This window comes from Ctenopharyngodon idella, chromosome 17 (genome assembly GCF_019924925.1).
Source record: "Ctenopharyngodon idella isolate HZGC_01 chromosome 17, HZGC01, whole genome shotgun sequence".
Taxonomy (NCBI): domain Eukaryota; kingdom Metazoa; phylum Chordata; class Actinopteri; order Cypriniformes; family Xenocyprididae; genus Ctenopharyngodon; species Ctenopharyngodon idella.
Window position 1 is genome coordinate 34968877 of NC_067236.1, and position 21224 is coordinate 34990100.

The following is a 21224-nucleotide window of genomic DNA, read 5'->3' on the forward strand; positions in this document are numbered from 1 at the left end:
ATCGCTGTCTAAAACATTATCTTTTAAAATTACATTTTTGTGAAAAATGGTAGGCTACTTTCGTCCCTGCTCTCCCCATACTTCAAAACTAAAGTCTTAATAATTATTGTACTAGTAGTAGTATTACATTGTCATTAAGAAATATTTAATACCGTACAATAGTAATACAATAGTAGACTACATAGTACATAGTAATAGTAACATGGCTCTGTTTCTGTTACAAGTTAAACCGAACTTTTATTTTGACGGGTTGCTGTGATCTTGAAGTTTATGTGTGTATATGATATGACAATAGTTTTTTCTCCAATTAAACGGTAAAATGCTCATGAAGTGACTCTCAGAGCAGCTCTAGAGATGAAGTTTATGTGTTCATGTCTATGTCGTTCCGAATGGCTCTTTAATATAACTTTGCTACATGCACTCATCTCAGTGAACGTCTCACTCAAAGTCTTAGTTTTTATTCTGCTATTTATTCCATTCAATTTAAGGCGCAGACGTGACGTAGACGTCACACAGACTGCATCAGGCTGAAACTAGCAACAAACTCTTGCGTTGCGCCGGGTGTATGATAGAGCCCCAAGAGTGAGACTAGAAGTACAGCCATATCATGTGACATTCCAGGAAATCTCTTAACATAAACAATGATCAGAGATCCAGAGATCACTATAACATGCAGAGAGAAACGGTTTGGAGACAATAAACACATGATTGCAATAATATATGGTTTATCTAGAGCTGTTCAACGATTAATCACATCCAAAATAAAAGTTTATGTAATATATGTGTGTGTGTACTGTGTATATTTACTTTGTTTATAAACACATACATGTATATATTTAAGAAATATTTACATGTATATATTTATATAATTTAAATTATATATAAATATTTATTAAGTTGGCTTGAAAAAGCCCACTCACTGATCTTCTATTTAAGATTCTTCTTCTTCTTCTTCTTAGACTAAAATGTCTAAATGCTACTCCTCCTAGACTGTTCAAGCTGACTCGAGTTGCCTTATCTTTTCAGACTGATCAGACTTACGGTTTTCCTAAAAATGCTGATTAAATCTTGGAAAAATCCCATTGACTTTCATTGAACTGCCTTGGCTGATCTGAACATTCCGTCCAACTGTCAAAATTCAAATTCAAACACACAGACTCAATTAAACTGCCATTCCTATTTCTAAGCCATTTAAACTCATTCAAACTCATTTAATCTATCTATCTATCTATCTATCTATCTATCTATCTATCTATCTATCTATCCATCTATCTATCTATCTATCTATCTATCTATCTATCTATCTATCTATCTATCTATCCATCTATCCATCTATCTATCTAGCTTTTAACCCATTTTAGCCCACCGGCAACTATAGTTGCCGCAGAGTATAGTTGTCATTTTCCTTTTGTAAGTCCTTTTCTAGATGTTTTCCATGTTTTATGTCTCAATGACATGCAAGAAAACAACCAAATACAGGATTTCAAGAACAAAAAAAAGGTATTGACTTCCTTCCTGTCACATGAGGCTGTCAACTTCCTACCCATACTTCTAGGAAGCATATTGAAGGCAAACCCTCCCAAAGAAAAGTAATTTTCATGTTAATAGGAAGTATTTTTTGTTGACATATATATATCTACATAATCATGAGGGTCTCTAGAATCATCCAAACAAAACAAATCTTACAATAGATCTACAGTTTTTTGTATACTTAGTCAAAAGTCCAAGCGGCAACTATAGTTGCCGGTGGGCAAATGACTTGCAAGTACATATATCATGGGGAAATGGAGTATACTGTGTTTAATGAGTTAATAAATCAAGGTTATTGGTCTTGTTTAGTGCATTTTGCCTTCATAATATTTTATATTGATATATATTGTTATTTTTTTTTTTTTTTTTTGATTTACTTATTTTTTGTTTGTTTGTTTTATGTGACCCTGGACTACAAAACCAGTCATAATTTTTTTGAAATTGAGATTTATACATCATCTGAAAGCTGAATATATATAAGCTTTCCATTGATGTATGGTTTGTTAGGATAGGACATTTGGCCAAGACACAACTATTTGAAAATTTGGAATCTTAAGGTGAAAAAAAATCAAAATATTGAGAAAATTGCCTTTAAAGTTGTCCAAATGAAGTCCTTAACAATGTATATCCATTCACAAAAATAATTTTTTATACATTTACGGTAGAAAATTTACAAAATATCTTCATGGAACATGATCTTAATATCCTAATGATTTTTGCCATAAAAGAAAAATCTGTAATTTTGACTCATACAATGTATTGTTGGCTATTGCTACAAATATACCCGTGCGACTTCTTACTGGTTTTGTGCTCCAGGATCACATATAGGAGTAATTTTTTCTAATGAACAATGTAATTTAACTTTTTGATTCACAATGCTCTGTTGGAGCAACTTAATGGCTGCACTTTGTTCTGCATTATGTTCCACCACTTTAAGACAAACGGATTTGTTGTTTGATGTGTTTTCATATTCAAGAGATTATAAGCTAAATGCAGCTTTTTTGTGTTCACATCAAATGTTCTTCAACTTTGATCTGTTGATCTGTTGAAAGCAGTTATTTTGAGTTAGATGCATAAATGTTATCCTCCTATTCAAAGTTTACATTGAGGGGTGCATACAACATATTTGCCCACCGGCAACTATAGTTGCTGCACATTCAAATAAATTTTTTAAGAAAAAAAACAAAAACCTGGGGAAAATAAATGCAGAACATGTTCACATAGGACACTATTAATAGGAATATATGCATGAAATCATTCAGAAAAATTTGGGCACAAATGGGTTAAAACTACAATTCTAAAACTTAAATTATTTCAAACTGAAAAGCTTCAAACTACAAACTTCTAAAACTTCTTCAAACTTTCTGGACCAGCTTTTTCAAGCAAAATTAAAGTTTGTCTACAAACTGTTTTATCTAGTTGATTTTTATATTTTTATATTGTCCCTAAATATATACATGTATATGTATAAATACAAAACAAATATACACTGTACACACACATATATTACATAAACTTTATTTTAATCATGACTAACTGGCTAACAGGTTGAAAAAAAAATCATTTTTGAGTGAACCCTTTAAATTGATGAATGGTAATTTGAATGAATGAATGTAATAATAGTTTTCCCTGAATTCTATTCCATTTTAATGTTACTTTATGAATTATTGAAATTGCAAAATTCACAGTGACACAGTTTCATGTGAGAGTCGCGTATGATCTTACTCTAGTTTCTCCAGTTTACAGTGAGGATTCTCCAGTACAGCAGAAATCATCTTCACTCCTGAGTCTCCTAGTTTATTCTCAGATAGATCCAGTTCTCTCAGGTGTGAGGGGTTTGATCTCAGAGCTGAAGCCAGAGCAGCACAACCTTCATCTGTGACACCACAATCCATCAACCTGTAGAGAACAATGACACACTCTTCACTCTCTCAGATCAGATCAACAAGGAATTTCTCAAGATCACATTTAAACTAACAGTGTGATGATAAGGTGAGAGAGACAATGAGAAGAAAATGAATCAATTTAAAGATCAATAAAGTCAGTTTCCTCTGAAATCATATTCTTCTTCTTTTTACCCCCTGAACACAATATTCAGATACTGAAACTCTGACATCAAATTCTACTACAGATTTATAATAGTGAATAAGAATAATTGATATGACATCTATAGCTCTCCTATCAACACACTGATGTGAGAATCACTCAAATACATTTTTCAGTAACACTTTTTATGAAGCCTGTGTTTATAATGCATTATAAGGATATTCTTAATGCATCATAATGCACACATAATGCCTTATAAACAACCTTATAATGTTGCATCATCTAATGAATATTCATAACAACTGTAATAATACTTAACTCTCTGTGGTTATAAATAATAGTATGATTATATATAACACACAATGAACATATTTTATCCACTTCAGTTATAGAGTAATATATATCCCATAGTTTCATATTTTAATTTCCCAAGTCTCATATCTTGACATTGTTTACTGAAGATCTGCACAGTATAATACTGCATCTTATGAGTGGAATTTTACTGCTTAAAGTGACTTGAGCGATGCCTACTGAACAGGAGAGCGTGTGCTGCATCGATTGTGATATTGTCATGCCACAGCTTGAAAGTCTGGATAATTCAGACGATGAGACGACACATGTATCTCACATCACCACACGCATGTGTCGTAGTGCTCTCGTGAGAAGGAGGAAGAGGGGAAATTGTTGAATAAAGTTGTTATTTTGGTTTTTTGCTGCACAAAGTATTCTCGTCGCTTCATAACATTAAGGTTGAACCACTGTAGTCACATGATCTGTTTTAAATATGTCTTTATACCTGATCTCAAAAATAAAACATAATCCGACCCGCTAAATTATTATTATTATTATTCTCTAGTTGTCACATACCATATTCCATATTCAAAAGAATGACATGATTCTATTAAAAAGAAGCACACAGGCAGATTTGATGAGAGCTGGTTCGGGGCTTTCGTAGTTTATTTGTTGTTTGGCTGCAAAGTGCGAATGCGAACCGAAAAGTAAAGTGGATGAGGAACACAGACAGTTTCAAGAAAGATGGACATTGCAGTAATTTTTCGTGGAGTTTAATGGAAACGCTACCTGTCTGATATGCAAAGAAAAAGTCGCCGTTCTAAGGGGCCATTCACATATCGCATCACATAAGCGGCCGCGCCACTTTCTCCTTCTTTCCAAAGCGCTTTCGCTCATGTGGTGTCTGTCGTTGCTATGCAACCATGAGCTGCGCTCTCTACGACAAAGAATATACACTAACAAGAAGCGACACTCAATAGAACGTTCCATTGAAACACCGGCGCCCAGCAGCGGCCCTGCGTTTCCGCCATTTTGGGGTGAAAGCGAGTCGGCAGTCCACTAGTTTCTATGGCAAGATCAGATGCTTTGTTAAAAAAAAAGTACATTAAAGCTGAAATCCAACCAGAATGATGACAACACAGAATAAAATACTATCACTAGTGATCATCAAATCCTTTTTACAGTTTATTTTACACACTTTGTGTTTAAGTCTTCCACTTTTTTCACAAAACCTTTGGGTTAAAATTCTTTAAAAGTCTTATAAACACTGAATTATTACCAACATATGAAATTAAATTAAGGACATGCATCAGAAAAATTGGGAATGTTGGACAATAAATAAATGTAACAGCTTGATTTTGCAGTGTTGTCTAATGTCCGTTAAAGCAAAAGTGTCCAAAAGTGGGAATTATGCGATAAGGGACACAGCAATGCATCATTATGTTTGTAGCGTGATCCATTAAAACGTACTATATATATATATATATATATATATATATATTTCAATTCAGACCTAGATATTGTTACTATTACTCCACTAGGTCTGAAATATATTGTTCGCTGCAAACATGATGATCTTAAATTTATTAATTATTAATTTACTATTAATAAATGTGTAAAGTTGCATAAAATGGAAATACTCAATAAAGTAGGCTAACTATGTTACCTCAGATGGTTGAATAGTTGGATTCCAGAACCGGTAAAATAAAACGTATATAAGACAATACAACATTTACTGTAGGAGCCATACAGTTTACTGGTGACTTAATTTAAAAAACTGTTCTATTGCGCTTCTCATTCGCCGATTTTGGGTGAGTAAGATGTGAAGGATTCTATGGTCCAGTTAGTATTTTCAGCCCATAATGGTGGCCGCGCTACCGGAGCGCCATCTAGTGGCTGTTACCCAAAAAATATCAAAGTGTCACCTCTTGGGTTCTATACTCTTTGTCCACGATGACGAGGAAGTTTCAGCAAAAGAAAAAAATGATTTCTAGTCCTTGCATTAGCTCTACTACTAGATATATTTATGGAGATGAGAAATAAAAACCCGCCCTGTACAGCTATGATCAGCTGTTTGGCTGAGCTTTCGGTGTTGTTACGGAAAGGCCGAAGCTCATCGGTTGGTTCTTGTCACATGACCTGCGGCGCACTTGTGGCATTCTGAAAGATGTTTTTGGCATAGGCGCGCCTGGAAAAACGAGCGCGACGCACATCCACGTCGCTTCTATTATGAGCGCGCTTGCTCAAATTACAGTAAAAGCACTCGCGCAAGTCGCGAGCGTCGATTTGAACCACCGAAACGCGTCCGATGCTACCAATAAACATTACCGATGCTCAAACGGCATCTTGGGCAAATGTGGCTCAGCTGTGTGAGCAGAAGCGCTGCAGGTGTCTGACAAGAAATAGAATAGTGTACAAATGTATTCAGGGATTGCATTTGTTCAGTACAGTGTTGTTCAGTGCAAGATTTTGATGTTATTTAAGCTAAAATAAAGTAAGGGAAAATTTTTGCACTAACTGTTAAAAACTAATACTGTATGTAACAATGATAGAGACACTGCTGTTTACATTTCTTTAAGTTTGGCAAAAATATTTTAGTAATGAAATTTGAAGTAAATGAGAAATAATGCAAAGGAAAGTAAATTTTCAGAAATGTTGTGCTTTCTTGTGCTTGAATGTTAAAATGGCCCTCCTATGAGGTGTCAATCACAGCAACGGCCCCCAGCCAATTTGAGTTTGAGACCCCTGCTTTAAGGACTTTACACTTGCTTGACTAAATGAAGAAAATGATTGACTTTGACTTGAGATCCAATGACTCGAGACTTGACTTGAACTGTCTGACTCGAGAATGACTTTATAACAACTTAAATAATTAAAATGATTTTTATGAAAGTCATCACAGCGAACACTTTAGTTTAGGGTCCAATTCTCACTATTAAAGTTGCTAATTAGAATGCATATCACTAGGATATTGGCTGTTTATTAGTACTTATAAAGCACATATTAATGCTTTATTCTGGGTGCGAACTACGGGGGAGCTCGGCTCCCCTTAATAAGACATGGGCTCCCCTAAAAACGTGATTTGTGAAATTTTGGGGGGTCTCAAAAAATATTGACAATGTGTTATTTTAACGTGCAATTTCAGTTTTGTGTAATGTGATCATCGTGGATTATTATGTGTAAAACAGCAAAAATATCATTCATGCATGACGGCGATTTAAACCTAATTCACTTCAATAAAGATATACATGCTACTCTTGTCATGAGCATCAAGGTGTGGGGGCGCTGCGGTGCAAAATCCACTCATGTTTAGTACATGTTAACTCGAACAGCAAAGGAAGCTGATCCCAGGCCTGTGTTAAGGTGAGGCATGTTATTCGCAATTATGTGTTTGGGTTGTTATAGCTCTGCGTGACTCGATGTATTAGACCTAATTTAACAGAGGAATTCTGGTATTCTTCTGTAGCCTGACGAGTAACTTTAACCGTTGTTCTTGTGAACTCAAAGACAGCCTGATGCTTTGTTTATAGACTATTTGTGGGTGGCTGTTTGTTGTTTCACCTATCAATTCGTGTCGATAATGTATAATAGGCTAAATCCTGTATAGTGATTTATCCTATATAGTGCTTGCATAAAGCTGTTATGTATTTTTGTAACTCATTGTAAGCCCTCTTTTGAGGCACGCGCAAGCGCACGAATACACGAATACTTTGGGGCTTCCCCCAAAGTCCATGGTATAGTTCAAACACTATGACCGCTTAATCTTAATATCTTAACATATCCAATACCTTACTAACTATTAATAAGCAGTAGGAATTGGATCCTAAAGTAAAGTGTGACCTCATCACAACATCAGTTGATGAACAAAATAAGCTACAGAACCAGCGAGGTCAGAGTTTGCTCAATCACGTGACGCTGCAAAAGCACAGAAAAAACATACAGTGCGGTGAGTGCGCTAAATACAGAGGGAAGAAGAAAATCTCCCAACATTGTTCTGTTGAATATAAACACTTCGAAATGGACAATATTTATAAAAGGAGATTTGCAGCATAAAAACTGTTAAGGGATATCGATCGGACACGACCATCACAACCTCCAACTTCAAAAAGGAAAGCCATGTAAGCGAACCTGTTCGTTAGTTAATTTGACTAAATCTAGAGAGAAAAAAATGGTCAAAACAGCATGTCTTTATACAATTTATTTTTCAATTGTAGCTTAAGGTTGTCAATAGATTAAAATGATAATTAATGATGGCATGTTTTATAATTAACGTAATGTAAATTCGCTGACATTTGGCACGTTTTATTGTAAATCATTGTGCTTTAATGCCAAATATTTCGCTCTTTCTAAAGCAGGATCAGACATTATTAGAAATGACACCAGAATTAATAAAATGCAGCCAAAATTCAAGATATGGTGGCAAAATGGCCCTAGTATGAGCTTTTTATATTTACTATATGATATTTAAGCAATATTTCCAGAATATTAGCACAGCTGCTAATGTGATATTAATTTTATACAATAGTTCAGTGAACTAAAGGTTAAAATTATAGTGACATTTTAGACATAATATTGTCAATATTCTCTGTTTTTGCTCTTTTTCTCGCAACGACAATATCTCACACAAGCCACAGCAAAAGAGGCATGTGTCTCTGCAGCACCAACACACAGTGATGTTTCCTTACTGAATGAATCCGGAGTTTTGAACAAATCGGTTCAGTGATTCAGTGATTCAGTCACTTGCTTCGTTCCAGAATGAATCGGCCGTTTTGAATGAATCAGTTGAATGAATGCTTCTATGACTCATTCATTAAGTCATTTACTGCCACCTACTGGCTGTTTTATTTTTATAATTAAAAGCATAATTAATTTTTCCCCATCTCATTTTTTTTCTATATTCAAAATTCTATATTAAAAAAAATATCTCAACATTTTTAATGCTGTTGTAACTGCAGTGTAAAAAATTCCCTTTTGGTTAGAAAATGGTTAGAAAATATCCCTGAAAATCAATTTAAGAGGTCAAATATTGCCTCTTAATGTAAAGTTAATTTCTGTCACTTCCCTGTAGGTGACATTCCATAAAATATATATAAGCAAAGTTAAACATAATGACATTTACTAATAAACCTATATAATTAATGCATCACACTTGTGAATTCACCTTCAACATTTTTCATCTCTGATGGTCTGAGGGTGAGTAGATCAACAGCGGATTTTCATTTTGGGGTGAACTATCCCTTTAATTCTCTTCGCTCCTGGATTAAACGTTGTCAAAAGTTATCAACCAATCAGAATAGACCTCCACGCCTGACCGATGAAAATGACACAGGAAATCTTATTATGTTTATTATTAAATTGTTGTGGAAATGTGAATGTACGCAGAGCGGCCTACGAACTCCTTGTGAGACTTGAAGCTGGCTTCTGCTGATGAAACTGCAAACTATTCTTCAGTAAAATTATCTTCAATTTATTATTTTTTTAACTCTGACTCCGGGTCTTTATTCATCATATCTGGTCTTTTGGGTCTTTAACTGTAAAATTCCCCTACAGTTAATGGTGGAGTGAATGCGAGCAATCATTCTTCGGTGACATCCTCGACTAACCAACAAACAAGGTAGGAAGCTGTTTTATTATTTTGTTAGGGCTGTCTGGTTGAAAGGGTTGAGAGAACTGGGAAGTGAGACGGTGAGTTTACGTACACACTCAGACGTGAGTGTGGTACACCAGATCATTGGATACAGGCTGGTGTCACGCCATCAGAGAGAGATGGTGGGTGATAACTCCACTCCATTAAGGTGTTGGAGGAACACTGGAAGCCAGAGGCAGAAGGTGTTGAAATAACTCCTTCCTATTGAAGGGTAGGAGGTCACTAGTAAGCCGGTTTGCTACTAGTGTCACATGAACCAAACTTCTCCGACTCTTCCATTCAGACAGGGGCGCCCTGAATTTAGTGATTCAGGAAGTTAGAGATTAAGCTTTTAGTTAAATATGACAAAATACAGATAGGGATAGGGTTGTTTGGTCAAGGATGCATCAGGAACGATCCTGACGAAAATAAAGATTGTGACCCTAATTGGATTGGACCAGTATATGTAACTGTGATTTTGGAGTATACTTTGCAGTTTCATCACGCAGAAGCCAAAGCTGTGTTGTTCAAAGATCGCCGCTGCCATCTCTTTCAGGTGAGTATTAACTTTGACTAAGATATGGCTGACAAATTTTGAAACTTGATCAGTCCAGATACAGATAATGAGACAGAAGAGAGCAAACGCTGTAAGCAGATCTGCTCTGAAGCTCTCACTTAAAAGAAATTTGTTGAACTAATTAAGAAAATGGTTAGTCAGGGTTTTGGTTCTGATTGGAAAGTTAAACAACAACTTGACTGGCTACAAACAAAGAAAGAACCAGAAAAATTCACATTTTTAGCTGTTTGTGCTTATTCATGGATTTGTAAAATGGGTGGGGTACCATTAACCCCTGATGGAAAAATCCCAGAAGTAACTGAGGGATGGTTCAATCTGATTACCCAATGTGATAAAGATGACATGGAGTGTTTTAATTGTGGTCAGCAGGGCCATCTCGCCTTTAATTGTAAATGCCCACCTAAAAGGTGTAGACAGTGTGGGAAACTTGGCCATATTCGCAAATATTGTAAACAAAAGAAAGAAAAGAAAAGGAACAAAAAAAGAGACTTCCACTCTGTCTGAGAATGGGCTTGTGAAACTGAGAAAGAACATGAGATAACAATAAGGTCATAAGATTGTAGTCTTAAGGAATTCCTTTTGAAGGAAATATCTATAATAATAAGTTTTATATTGAATGGACAAATACAGGTTAATGTAAAATTACAGACAATAAATCTAAAACGTGAGTTATAAAAATATATAAAAAGTAAGTAGAGGATGAAAATAGGGATGATTGGATGTTCTGAAAGTTTCACTTTATGGAAAAATATTTGAACCGTCTCAAGTATGTTTTGTAGTGTAAATAACTAAAATGATGTAGGACCTCCAAGTTCTAAATATTTAGTTTTTGATGGTCAAAGTGACATAAAGGGTTTAAATGGCAAAAATGGGATTGCCAGTGTCACAGAGACTCGACCTGATTGTAATTTCTAAATTCCCTGATATGTGGGTAAATGACAAATATAAAGCATGTCAAATCTGGCAAAGTCTTAAGCTGGGCCAGAGTTACAAGATATAGGTAAAGTTTGATGTTACAAGTTTATGAAAATGCAGTGTACCAGTCCTGAATGCCTCAAGAGTCTCCCTTTCTCTCATTCAAAGTCAGCTAAAAGCTGCTATCTGAGCTTGTGTCATAAGTGATAACAAGCTATTTATAGTGAAGCTCAGTGTCTCAGTTGAAAATCATGGACACAGAGATGTTAAAAGAAATGATTGCCATGAAGAGGGCAATTAGTTGTCAAATTTGTCAAAGGAAAACTCAATGAGTATAAAGAGGTCTTTAAAATGGTAATACAGACCTTGAATGATAGAAGTGACTATTTTGACGAATTTATTCTATGACCAGTAACTTTTTTGTCTCATCCTAGTCACCACCATGTGCAGGGCCGATGGCTCGAGTTACAGATGTAGCAGAACACTACACTGAATGGACAATTGTGAAAACTAAATTCACTGAGTATAATCTCAGCATTTTTATGTTGCTGCTACAAAGATGTCTCATGGATTTTAGTGATTAAATACTGCTGTCATTAACCTGTCTCCATGTTTTAAGACTATTAGGCAGTCCAATGGCTCTGGTGGCTCTTGAATGCAACTTCCCTAAGCTCCAGAAAACACCTGATTCTGTTGAAGAAAACTGTCAAAGATTTCATGATGGGAAAGAGCAGTTACCAGTGTGCACGAGGTGATTTCTCAATGACGGGTAAGATCCTCTTTGGCCAGACAGGGGACAACCTAAGGCAGGGGGTCACCGCCGCCACTGGGCATCTACCCTGAAGGGAGGTGTTTAATGTGAGATGGGTATGAGAGTGGAGCGGATGTCTGTGAGGCCAGCAGCATCATTAAGGGGGGATGACCTGTGAAAGGTACAGCAGTCTGACCCAAAAATGTTCCTCTATACCACTCACCAGAAACCGCATTCCTAGGATGGCTTGTTTTTCATTGTGACAAGCAACTATGTCAGGGGACAAGACCCTGAGGAAAAGAAGATTACTTATAAAGAGCTGATGGGAATGAGCTTTCAAGAGCCGACTGAGACCATGAGGTGATTGTCCGTAATTTCTGGGGAGACAATAGCAAAATTTATTAACATGATGTTGGTTGCTCTATTGGCAAGAACTGTATAGAAGTTTCAGATTCAGCAGTACTATGAATCCCTGAATCCGTGAGGCTGTGTTTATTTTGAACTAATGTGTCTATATTATAGTTTTTACTCCTGCAGGTCATTAGACATGGCATAGGATAATTCATAGACATGGTGGTGGTTAAAGATGAAGACTGCTTTTGCAGATTCAAGAGAAAGTTAAGTGAATTCAACATTTAAACAAGATAACCTCCTAGAATAAAATATTTTAGATTGTGGTAATGATTTTTATTTGAACAATATACATTTTCCTTTTAAAATTGGTTAATGATTATTCTGTATATAGTAATGAATTTAACATTACATTCTGTCTAAATTAGTCTTGTGATTCTGTTGAAAAGAGTATTTGTGCAGTAAGAGAGAGAGACTGCTGGGGTGGAGGCAAGGATGGTACTCTGTCTGTCTGTTATCAGCCTGCTAAAGCTTAAACAGAGCAATGAGATTAGAACGAAAACAACCCAGCTGACGTTTCTAAAAACAAATTATAGTGAAGAGACATGCTTTGAGACTGAATAAGAGTAAAACCTACAGGAAAAGTTTAAATATGTTTTTAGAATTAAAACAAAAAGTAAACCTTGACAATGAGCGGTTCATATTCGTGTGAGTGTGTGTGATGGTGGCTGAACTTTATGTTTTGTACGTGTTAGTTTGGGGAAATATTCTGTCCTCAGTGTGTATCTGTCATTAACCTCTGGAATGAGTGTTTTATCATTACAGATGGGTTAAGTGAAACGACAAATTTTGACAATTCGATATTTCGGACTGAATCTTATGAAAAGACGATACAGAACATGGGACGAGCTTTAAGTGGATTGGATATCCAGCTCTGTCTGCTAATGGTAATTATGACTTTTGTCATTTATGATGTTGATTTGAATTACTCTCTGGATTTGTATGTTTAAGAACATTTATATAAATTGGGATTGTGGAATTGAAGATTGCCGTCCATGGGTTAAAAACCCTTGTCTAAATTCAACTGAGGGTCTAAATTTATACACTGTCTTCTTTGTTTGATCAGAATGATAAACGTAAACGTTATAAGATTTGACGGCAGAGACAAAGTGACACATTGGCTAAGTCACTAGTAAATTATCCAGAGAAACCCCTCAAATTTATGGAAGGCCGGTGGGCAAACAAAGGAGGAGTGAATATAACTGATAAAAGTTTTATTTTTCATCCATTAAATGGATGCATGACATTAGATGTCTAGAGAAATACAATTTATGTAATAAGGGTTGAAGGAGAAAGCAGCTATAAGGCTGTCTGTGTAACCTAGGGGTTGAGATTTGAGTAAAATAATACTTTGGTTTCTGCAAAACAGTAGAGATAATAATAGGACTGAGACAATGATAATATATTTTTGGATCTACAGACTAACAATTTGATAGAGAAATACCGTGACAAAATTATAACAAAAAGTAAAGCAGTTGAAATTAATGTGATGAAAAAAAAGATGTAAAACTGTTTCAAAAAACAGCTTTAAAGAAATTGATAATGTCTTATAGCACAAATTTGTATAATTTATAAGTGATATGGAAAATTATATTAAAAAAAATATCTGTCCCTTTGTGTTTATGTTTATGATTTTGGTGCAGTGGCAAATCTAATGAGATGATAAGTATCACTGCCAAAGAAGAGGGTTAAGATTTTGGTCATTTAGCCTAAGCAGTTATAATTGACAAGACATTTGAGTTTAAAACTGACTTTAAAGGAAGTCTTAATTATTTGATTTTGAATGCTGTACTGTTGACATGGTCTGAGTACTGTCAAATGTTGTGAAAATTGAGTTTCGGATTAAAAATAATTAAAAAGTTTAGGTTTATGTATTTATTTATTTTTTTTTTTTTTTTTATGGGCTATAATGGATCTGTTGTGAAAAGAAATCTTAACAAAAGGGTTATTACGTAAAAGTAACAATTCTCTGTTTTATTGAAAATGATAATTGAAATGGTCATGTAAATTTGTTTTCTTTTCTTTTTATTTTTAAAGGTGTTTTTAAAAAAAAAGAGATTTAAAAGATGTTCTGCAGTTAAGGTGGTACATGATATGTCTATAGACTGTAAACTGAAGGATGATTTAAGAGACTTAAAGTACTTGGATGGATTATGATGGGTCTTATTTATTTTTAACGTTTATTTTGAGTTAGACCACAAGTTTGTTTTTAATCTTTAAAAATTATCTATAAGGAGTATAGTGAAAGGAGTGGATTTACGATCCATCTTCTTGTATTATATAATAAATTGGAAATTATAGTTTTCTAAAAACCAGTGTATATATCCTGGTGTTTATGATTACAGGAAATGTCTGTATTTAGTATCTGAGGAGTGACTGAGGGTCTGGCCCATGCCAGGAATGCAGTAACAGTGCTTACTCGTTTAGCCAGGCTTCCAGAGAATAAATATGTATTTGTTTTGTAGTCAAGGAATTTGATGATAAACCAAATAGCCAGGATTGATGTAAAGACAAATATGTGTAAGGACTGAAGGTCAATCATGCACTACGTGCTCTGTAGAATATTCTGTTCTAGTTAAGTCCTTCAACAGAAAACCTATTGTCTATTTTATACCATTTTAACCTGCCAGGGGAGCATGGGTCAACAATGTAAAATTTTGAAGCGGCCTAAATTGTTAGACCAGATGTGGTGTTTAGGACTCCACATTGGCCTTTAAGGGGGACTGAAGGGGTGGATTCTGGAATCCACTGCCGCTTTAATATATATCTTTTAAGTTATTAACCAACATTTATCTTTCTGTTAAATTATTTGAATGACTTCTTCAACGTATGTTAAAGCATTTCTTTTCCTTTTCAAACACTAGAAAATAATTTTGAATATTGTCTGTACCTCTCACTGAGAGAAAAGAACATGTTATCAGTATGTTTTGGGAAAGTTTCCTGCTCAGAGCAGAGCTCAGATCAACTTCAACCTTGAAGAAGCTGTGAATCATGTGTATCTGTGTATGTGCGCTAAGTGTTCTGTGCAGGTCCTTTGTACTGGTGGACAACTGGCACTCTTCTTGAGACCAGCAGACGCCATGTCATGACCCCAAAAGGACATCCAGTGCCTAAATCCAGGGTCCCCTCGTCAGCATCGTGACGAATGGAGATATGCTTCTGACTATCTGTCCATGTGTGGAAGATTACCAAATTTGTCTATTTTCTTAGCCAATCAGAATCATTCAACCTGAAGTAATGACGTAGTTAGTTGACTCTGTTAGAGTATAATTGTTGTGGAAATGTGAATGTACGCAGAGCGGCCTACAAACTCCTTGTGAGACTTGAAGCTGGCTTCTGCTGATGAAACTGCAAACTATTCTTCAGTAAAATTATCTTCAATTTATTATTTTTTTAACTCTGACTCCGGGTCTTTATTCATCATATCTGGTCTTTTGGGTCTTTAACTGTAAAATTCCCCTACAAACTGTTAGTTTTACTTTCTTTTGCAGGATAATAATATATTTAGATCTAAATTTTCTTTTTTTCAGGTAGACTCCTCACCCCTTCCTTCTACTGCCGGCAGGATCTGACGGTTCAAGCAGGAATCTGTCACTGAACCGCCGGATGGGGTTTATGCCAAAGGATATTTTGTATGCACTATCTACATATTAATCCTTATTCACTTCCAGTCTTTATGGTAGAGATGATCTTACCTCAGATCCTCCAGTTTACAGTGAGGATTCTCCAGCACAGCAGAAATCATCTTCACTCCCGAGTCTCCTAGTTTATTCCCAGACAGATCCAGTTGTCTCAGGTGTGAGGGGTTTGATCTCAGAGCTGAAGCCAGAGCAGCACAACCTTCATCTGTGACACCACAATCCATCAACCTGTAGAGAACAATGACACACTCTTCACTCTCTCAGATCAGATCAACAGAAACTTCATTATTAAAAAGAAACCAAAACAAAAGCACAAATCCCCATGTTTGATATGAGTTTTACTACGTTTGTGTGTGTGTGTGTGTGTGTGTGTGTGTGTGTGTGTGTGTGTGTGTTTGAGTGAGAGGGAAAGCTAATATAAAAACTGAATATAAGAAATTATGTTAACAAATTATCACATTAAATAATATGGAAAGATGATCACAGAAAAAAGATGGATGTGATGGTCATTAAGGATGAATTCATGTTCTTCATGTTCTTCTATTCATGTTTTTTTTTTCAATTTCTAACACACTTTTCTCCAATCTGTATCACATTTTCAAAACTCTAAACACAATTAGCACAACATCCGTCTGTTGTGACCTTACCATAATTCATGTCGTTTTCACACAAAATGCAGTCAATTAACATGTTTCTAGAAGGCTTAAATTTCTTTCTGATCTTATTTACAAATGCTTAAACACAGCATGACAGAAATGAAGACCCAATGTTACAATCTATAAATATAGTATAAAACCTACTTCTGTACCAACAGCAGCTCAAAAGTATTGAAAAAATCTAGAAAACAAATACTGAAACAATTGATAAGCATTTATAATTAGCAGATATTGAGAAATATTGAGAAATAGCAGATTCTAATCTCAGTTGGAAGAATAATCAGATGTTGAAGCTCTTTCATTACATGGACATACAGTAAAATAGACACAGACTCATTGTTCAGTGTGGATGAAGAACAACACAGAGGAGCAGAGAGAGAAAAAATGTCTGGGTGAGGGAGAGGAATAGATGAAGGAGGAGAAGAGTTGGATCAGGACAAGGGAGAAGAAGAGTTAGGGGAGAGGAGTAAGATTGTGTGCTGGATTGTGCGTCTCTATAGTTTTCCTCTTTTACACATGATGAACCTATGAAAGCTTATTTCTGCCATGAATAGAAAATAAAAAGGCAATTGTGACTTTTTATCTCACAATTCTTACTTTTTTTCTCTCAATTCATATAGTTTTTATATCACAATTCCTTTGTTGATCAATGGCAGCAATTTCATTTAAATTCATGTAAAGCTTTTACTACACCGATTCCTCTACCACTGTTCCATATACGCTGAATATGTGGTCTGTGTAGGGCACTAACTAAGGGACACCATCCCACCCTCTATGGGCACCATCAACACCCCACCCACCCCCAGAAAGAGATTTCAACCAAGAAGGCAACTGAAGTTCAGCATAGGGGACTCATTTGACCAGTGGCTGCCCTGAGCAATTCTGTTACTTTCTTCTTCTTTATTTCTACTGTACATTCTATAAAGTAAAGACTCGTTCACTTTTAGATAGTCTGTTGGGATGTTAAGCATCAGATAAGCATCATTTCATCAGTTCTGTAGCTGGCAGGTCGTACGGCTCGATGCTGTTAATGTCAAGCATTTTCTCTAAATGACGCTGCTCGGCGCTGTTATTTAATCTCTCCTGAATCTCTCCCCTTTCCTTTCACCTTCTCCTTCTCCATTTCTTCCCATAAAACTGCGCTGTAATTTATTTATTAAATTATTCTGCTCTCTCTCTCTCTCTGTTGGTCTTTATCTCGGGCTGCAGTCGAGGTTACCATAGCAACAGATACCGTATCCTGCTAATATGGCGGCGCCTTCCCAAAATGCAACGCGGAGTGAAAACATCATGACGTAACTCCTCATTCTCTATATTTTAACACTTTCGCATTATTCTGTAAACACTATTTCTGTAAAATGGCAGTTATTATTAATAATTAGGTCAGAATTTTTTTTTTATAATTATTAAATACATTTTTATATTAATTAGCTCTATAAAATCTACTATGTTTTTATTTTAGATGTATTGAGGCTCATTTGCTTTGTGTGGATATATTCATACATGCATTAACGTTACATTCATTAAAATCGTTCGGTTTACCATGGCGAGGGTAACGGTTGCTTCACGACCAATTTCAAAGTTCTGTGCAACTGCCGCTAGAGGGTTACTGTAAAATTGTGTGATTATTAGAGGAGAACCGGGACGAAAGTAACGCGGGACGAAAGTAACAAAGCAATTTTCTCAGAGCTCTGACTACATTTGCGTTCCAAGTTAAGACACGTTCAGCACGCAACCCTTGACGGAGCTGCCAAACATCATGTGATTTCATCATTGTTTCCCGCGGTTAGGACCGGAAAGCAGTTTTCGAATACGGTAAATAAACTGCTGAAGCGGTACATTTTTTTCTAATTACAAGTTGTGTTTCTCATTTCATGTGTCACAATAATGATCAATCTACAGGTTATTTAGTGCTGTAACATCCTGAAGTTTAACTTCTCAGAATTTTTCAGTATGAAAGTAAATCGGGTTTAAATGTCAGGAGTTCCTGTTGGGATGAAAGTAACACTTGTTTCTTTTGTCCCTCTGCTAATGTGGTGGCTTTCTCTGCGGTGCAGCATTTATTAAAACATGTTTATGTCATATTATACTAGCAGAATATGCCAAGAGTGAGGGTCAGAAAGACAGACAGAGGTCTGATTCAGCCAGATGTTCATGAGAGGGCGTTTCTGGACATATCTGTTGCTGATTTCTGTATGTCACCATTTATTCACTCAATCTGTTTACATTTACCATAGTCACATTTAGTTTTTAGCCATACCTTAGCTTTTCCACATCCACCTATGAATTTGCAGTGTTTCCATTCAGATGTTTTTATGAATTTATATTTTGAATTTATGTATAAAAACAGCTGGATTGGAAACATGACTGTTACACTATGTTGAGAATTTATATTATGCTAATTTAATTTAATTTAGTTTTTATATTGTTCATACTGTTGAAAAATGTTTTATAAAATAAATTGACATTGACAAAAAAAATATTCTAAACAATTCAAGTTTGTTCTGTCGGGTTACTTTTGAAACATTTGATGAAACTGAAATTCTCAATTTTAAATGAAAATGTTTTTTTGCAAAGATAAAGGACCAAATATGTTTGCAGTTACATATTAACAAGGTCATAGTCAGATATATTTAATAAAAACAAGACTAACACAAAAAATCTAGCTTGTGTTGTTGTTACTTTTGACCCACCTGTGTGTTACTTTCGTCCCAACTGACGGGGTTGAAAGTAACAATGTGCAATTTATGTTCAAAGTGAAATTATGCTGAAGCCGTTCTACATTTGTACAAAATACCACCTGGTATTGATAGACCACACCTGTGAGTTACTGACCACAGCAAAAATATATCGCTGTCTAAAACATTATCTTTCAAAATTACATTTTTGTGAAAAATGGTAGGCTACTTTCGTCCCTGCTCTCCCCATACTTCAAAACTAAAGTCTTAATAATTATTGTACTAGTAGTAGTATTACATTGTCATTAAGAAATATTTAATACCGTACAATAGTAATACAATAGTAGACTACATAGTACATAGTAATAGTAATATGGCTCTGTTTCTGTTACAAGTTAAACCGAACTTTTATTTTGACGGGTTGCTGTGATCTTGAAGTTTATGTGTGTATATGATATGACAATAGTTTTTTCACCAATTAAACGGTAAAATGCTCATGAAGTGACTCTCAGAGCAGCTCTAGAGATGAAGTTTATGTGTTCATGTCTATGTCGTTCCGAATGGCTCTTTAATATAACTTTGCTACATGCACTCATCTCAGTGAACGTCTCACTCAAAGTCTTAGTTTTTATTCTGCTATTTATTCCATTCAATTTAAGGCGCAGACGTGACGTAGACGTCACACAGACTGCATCAGGCTGAAACTAGCAACAAACTCTTGCGTTGCGCCGGGTGTATGATAGAGCCCCAAGAGTGAGACTAGAAGTACAGCCATATCATGTGACATTCCAGGAAATCTCTTAACATAAACAATGATCAGAGATCCAGAGATCACTATAACATGCAGAGAGAAACGGTTTGCAGACAATAAACACATGATTGCAATAATATATGGTTTATCTAGAGCTGTTCAACGATTAATCACATCCAAAATAAAAGTTTATGTAATATATGTGTGTGTACTGTGTATATTTACTTTGTTTATAAACACATACATGTATATATTGAAGAAATATTTACATGTATATATTTATATAATTTAAATTATATATAAATATTTATTAAGTTGGCTTGAAAAAGCCCACTTACTGATCTTCTATTTAAGATTATTATTCTTCTTCTTCTTAGACTAAAATGTCTAAATGCTACTCCTCCTAGACTGTTCAAGCTGACTCGAGTTGCCTTATCTTTTCAGACTGATCAGACTTACGGTTTTCCTAAAAATGCTGATTAAATCTTGGAAAAATCCCATTGACTTTCATTGAACTGCCTTGGCTGATCTGAACATTCCGTCCAACTGTCAAAATTCAAATTCAAACACACAGACTCAATTAAACTGCCATTCCTATTTCTAAGCCATTTAAACTCATTCAAACTCATTTAATCTATCTATCTATCTATCTATCTATCTATCTATCTATCTATCTATCTATCTATCCATCCATCCATCCATCTATCTATCTATCTATCTATCTATCTATCTATCTATCTATCTATCTATCTATCTATCTATCTATCTATCTATCTATCTATCCATCTATCTATCTATCTATCCATCTATCTATCTAGCTTTTAACCCATTTTAGCCCACCGGCAACTATAGTTGCCGCAGAGTATAGTTGTCATTTTCCTTTTGTAAGTACTTTTCTAGATGTTTTCCATGTTTTATGTCTCAATGACATGCAAGAAAACAACCAAATACAGGATTTCAAGAACAAAAAAAAGGTATTGACTTCCTTCCTGTCACATGAGGCTGTCAACTTCCTACCCATACTTCTAGGAAGCATATTGAAGGCAAACCCTCCCAAAGAAAAGTAATTTTCATGTTAATATGAAGTATTTTTTGTTGACATATATATATCTACATAATCATGAGGGTCTCTAGAATCATCCAAACAAAACAAATCTTACAATAGATCTACAGTTTTTTGTATACTTAGTCAAAAGTCCAAGCGGCAACTATAGTTGCCGGTGGGCAAATGACTTGCAAGTACATATATCATGGGGAAATGGAGTATACTGTGTTTAATGAGTTAATAAATCAAGGTTATTGGTCTTGTTTAGTGCATTTTGCCTTCATAATATTTTATATTGATATATAT

At 35.2% G+C, this 21224-nt stretch overlaps 1 protein-coding gene and 1 pseudogene across 11 annotated transcripts in view; one reads left to right on the forward strand and one right to left on the reverse strand.

The window, feature by feature from the left end:
• LOC127499176 (protein NLRC5-like) overlaps positions 1-21224 on the reverse strand; it is a 784214-nt gene that overhangs the window by 167711 nt on the left and 595279 nt on the right. For all 11 annotated transcript variants that reach the window (XM_051869371.1, XM_051869366.1, XM_051869364.1 and 8 more), the window contains one exon: positions 15843-16016. In XM_051869371.1, the coding sequence (XP_051725331.1) occupies positions 15843-16016 (174 nt within the window). The remainder of the gene's footprint in view (positions 1-15842; positions 16017-21224) is intronic.
• Positions 1-21224, forward strand: part of LOC127499183 (tetratricopeptide repeat protein 8-like) — a 370710-nt pseudogene that overhangs the window by 19366 nt on the left and 330120 nt on the right.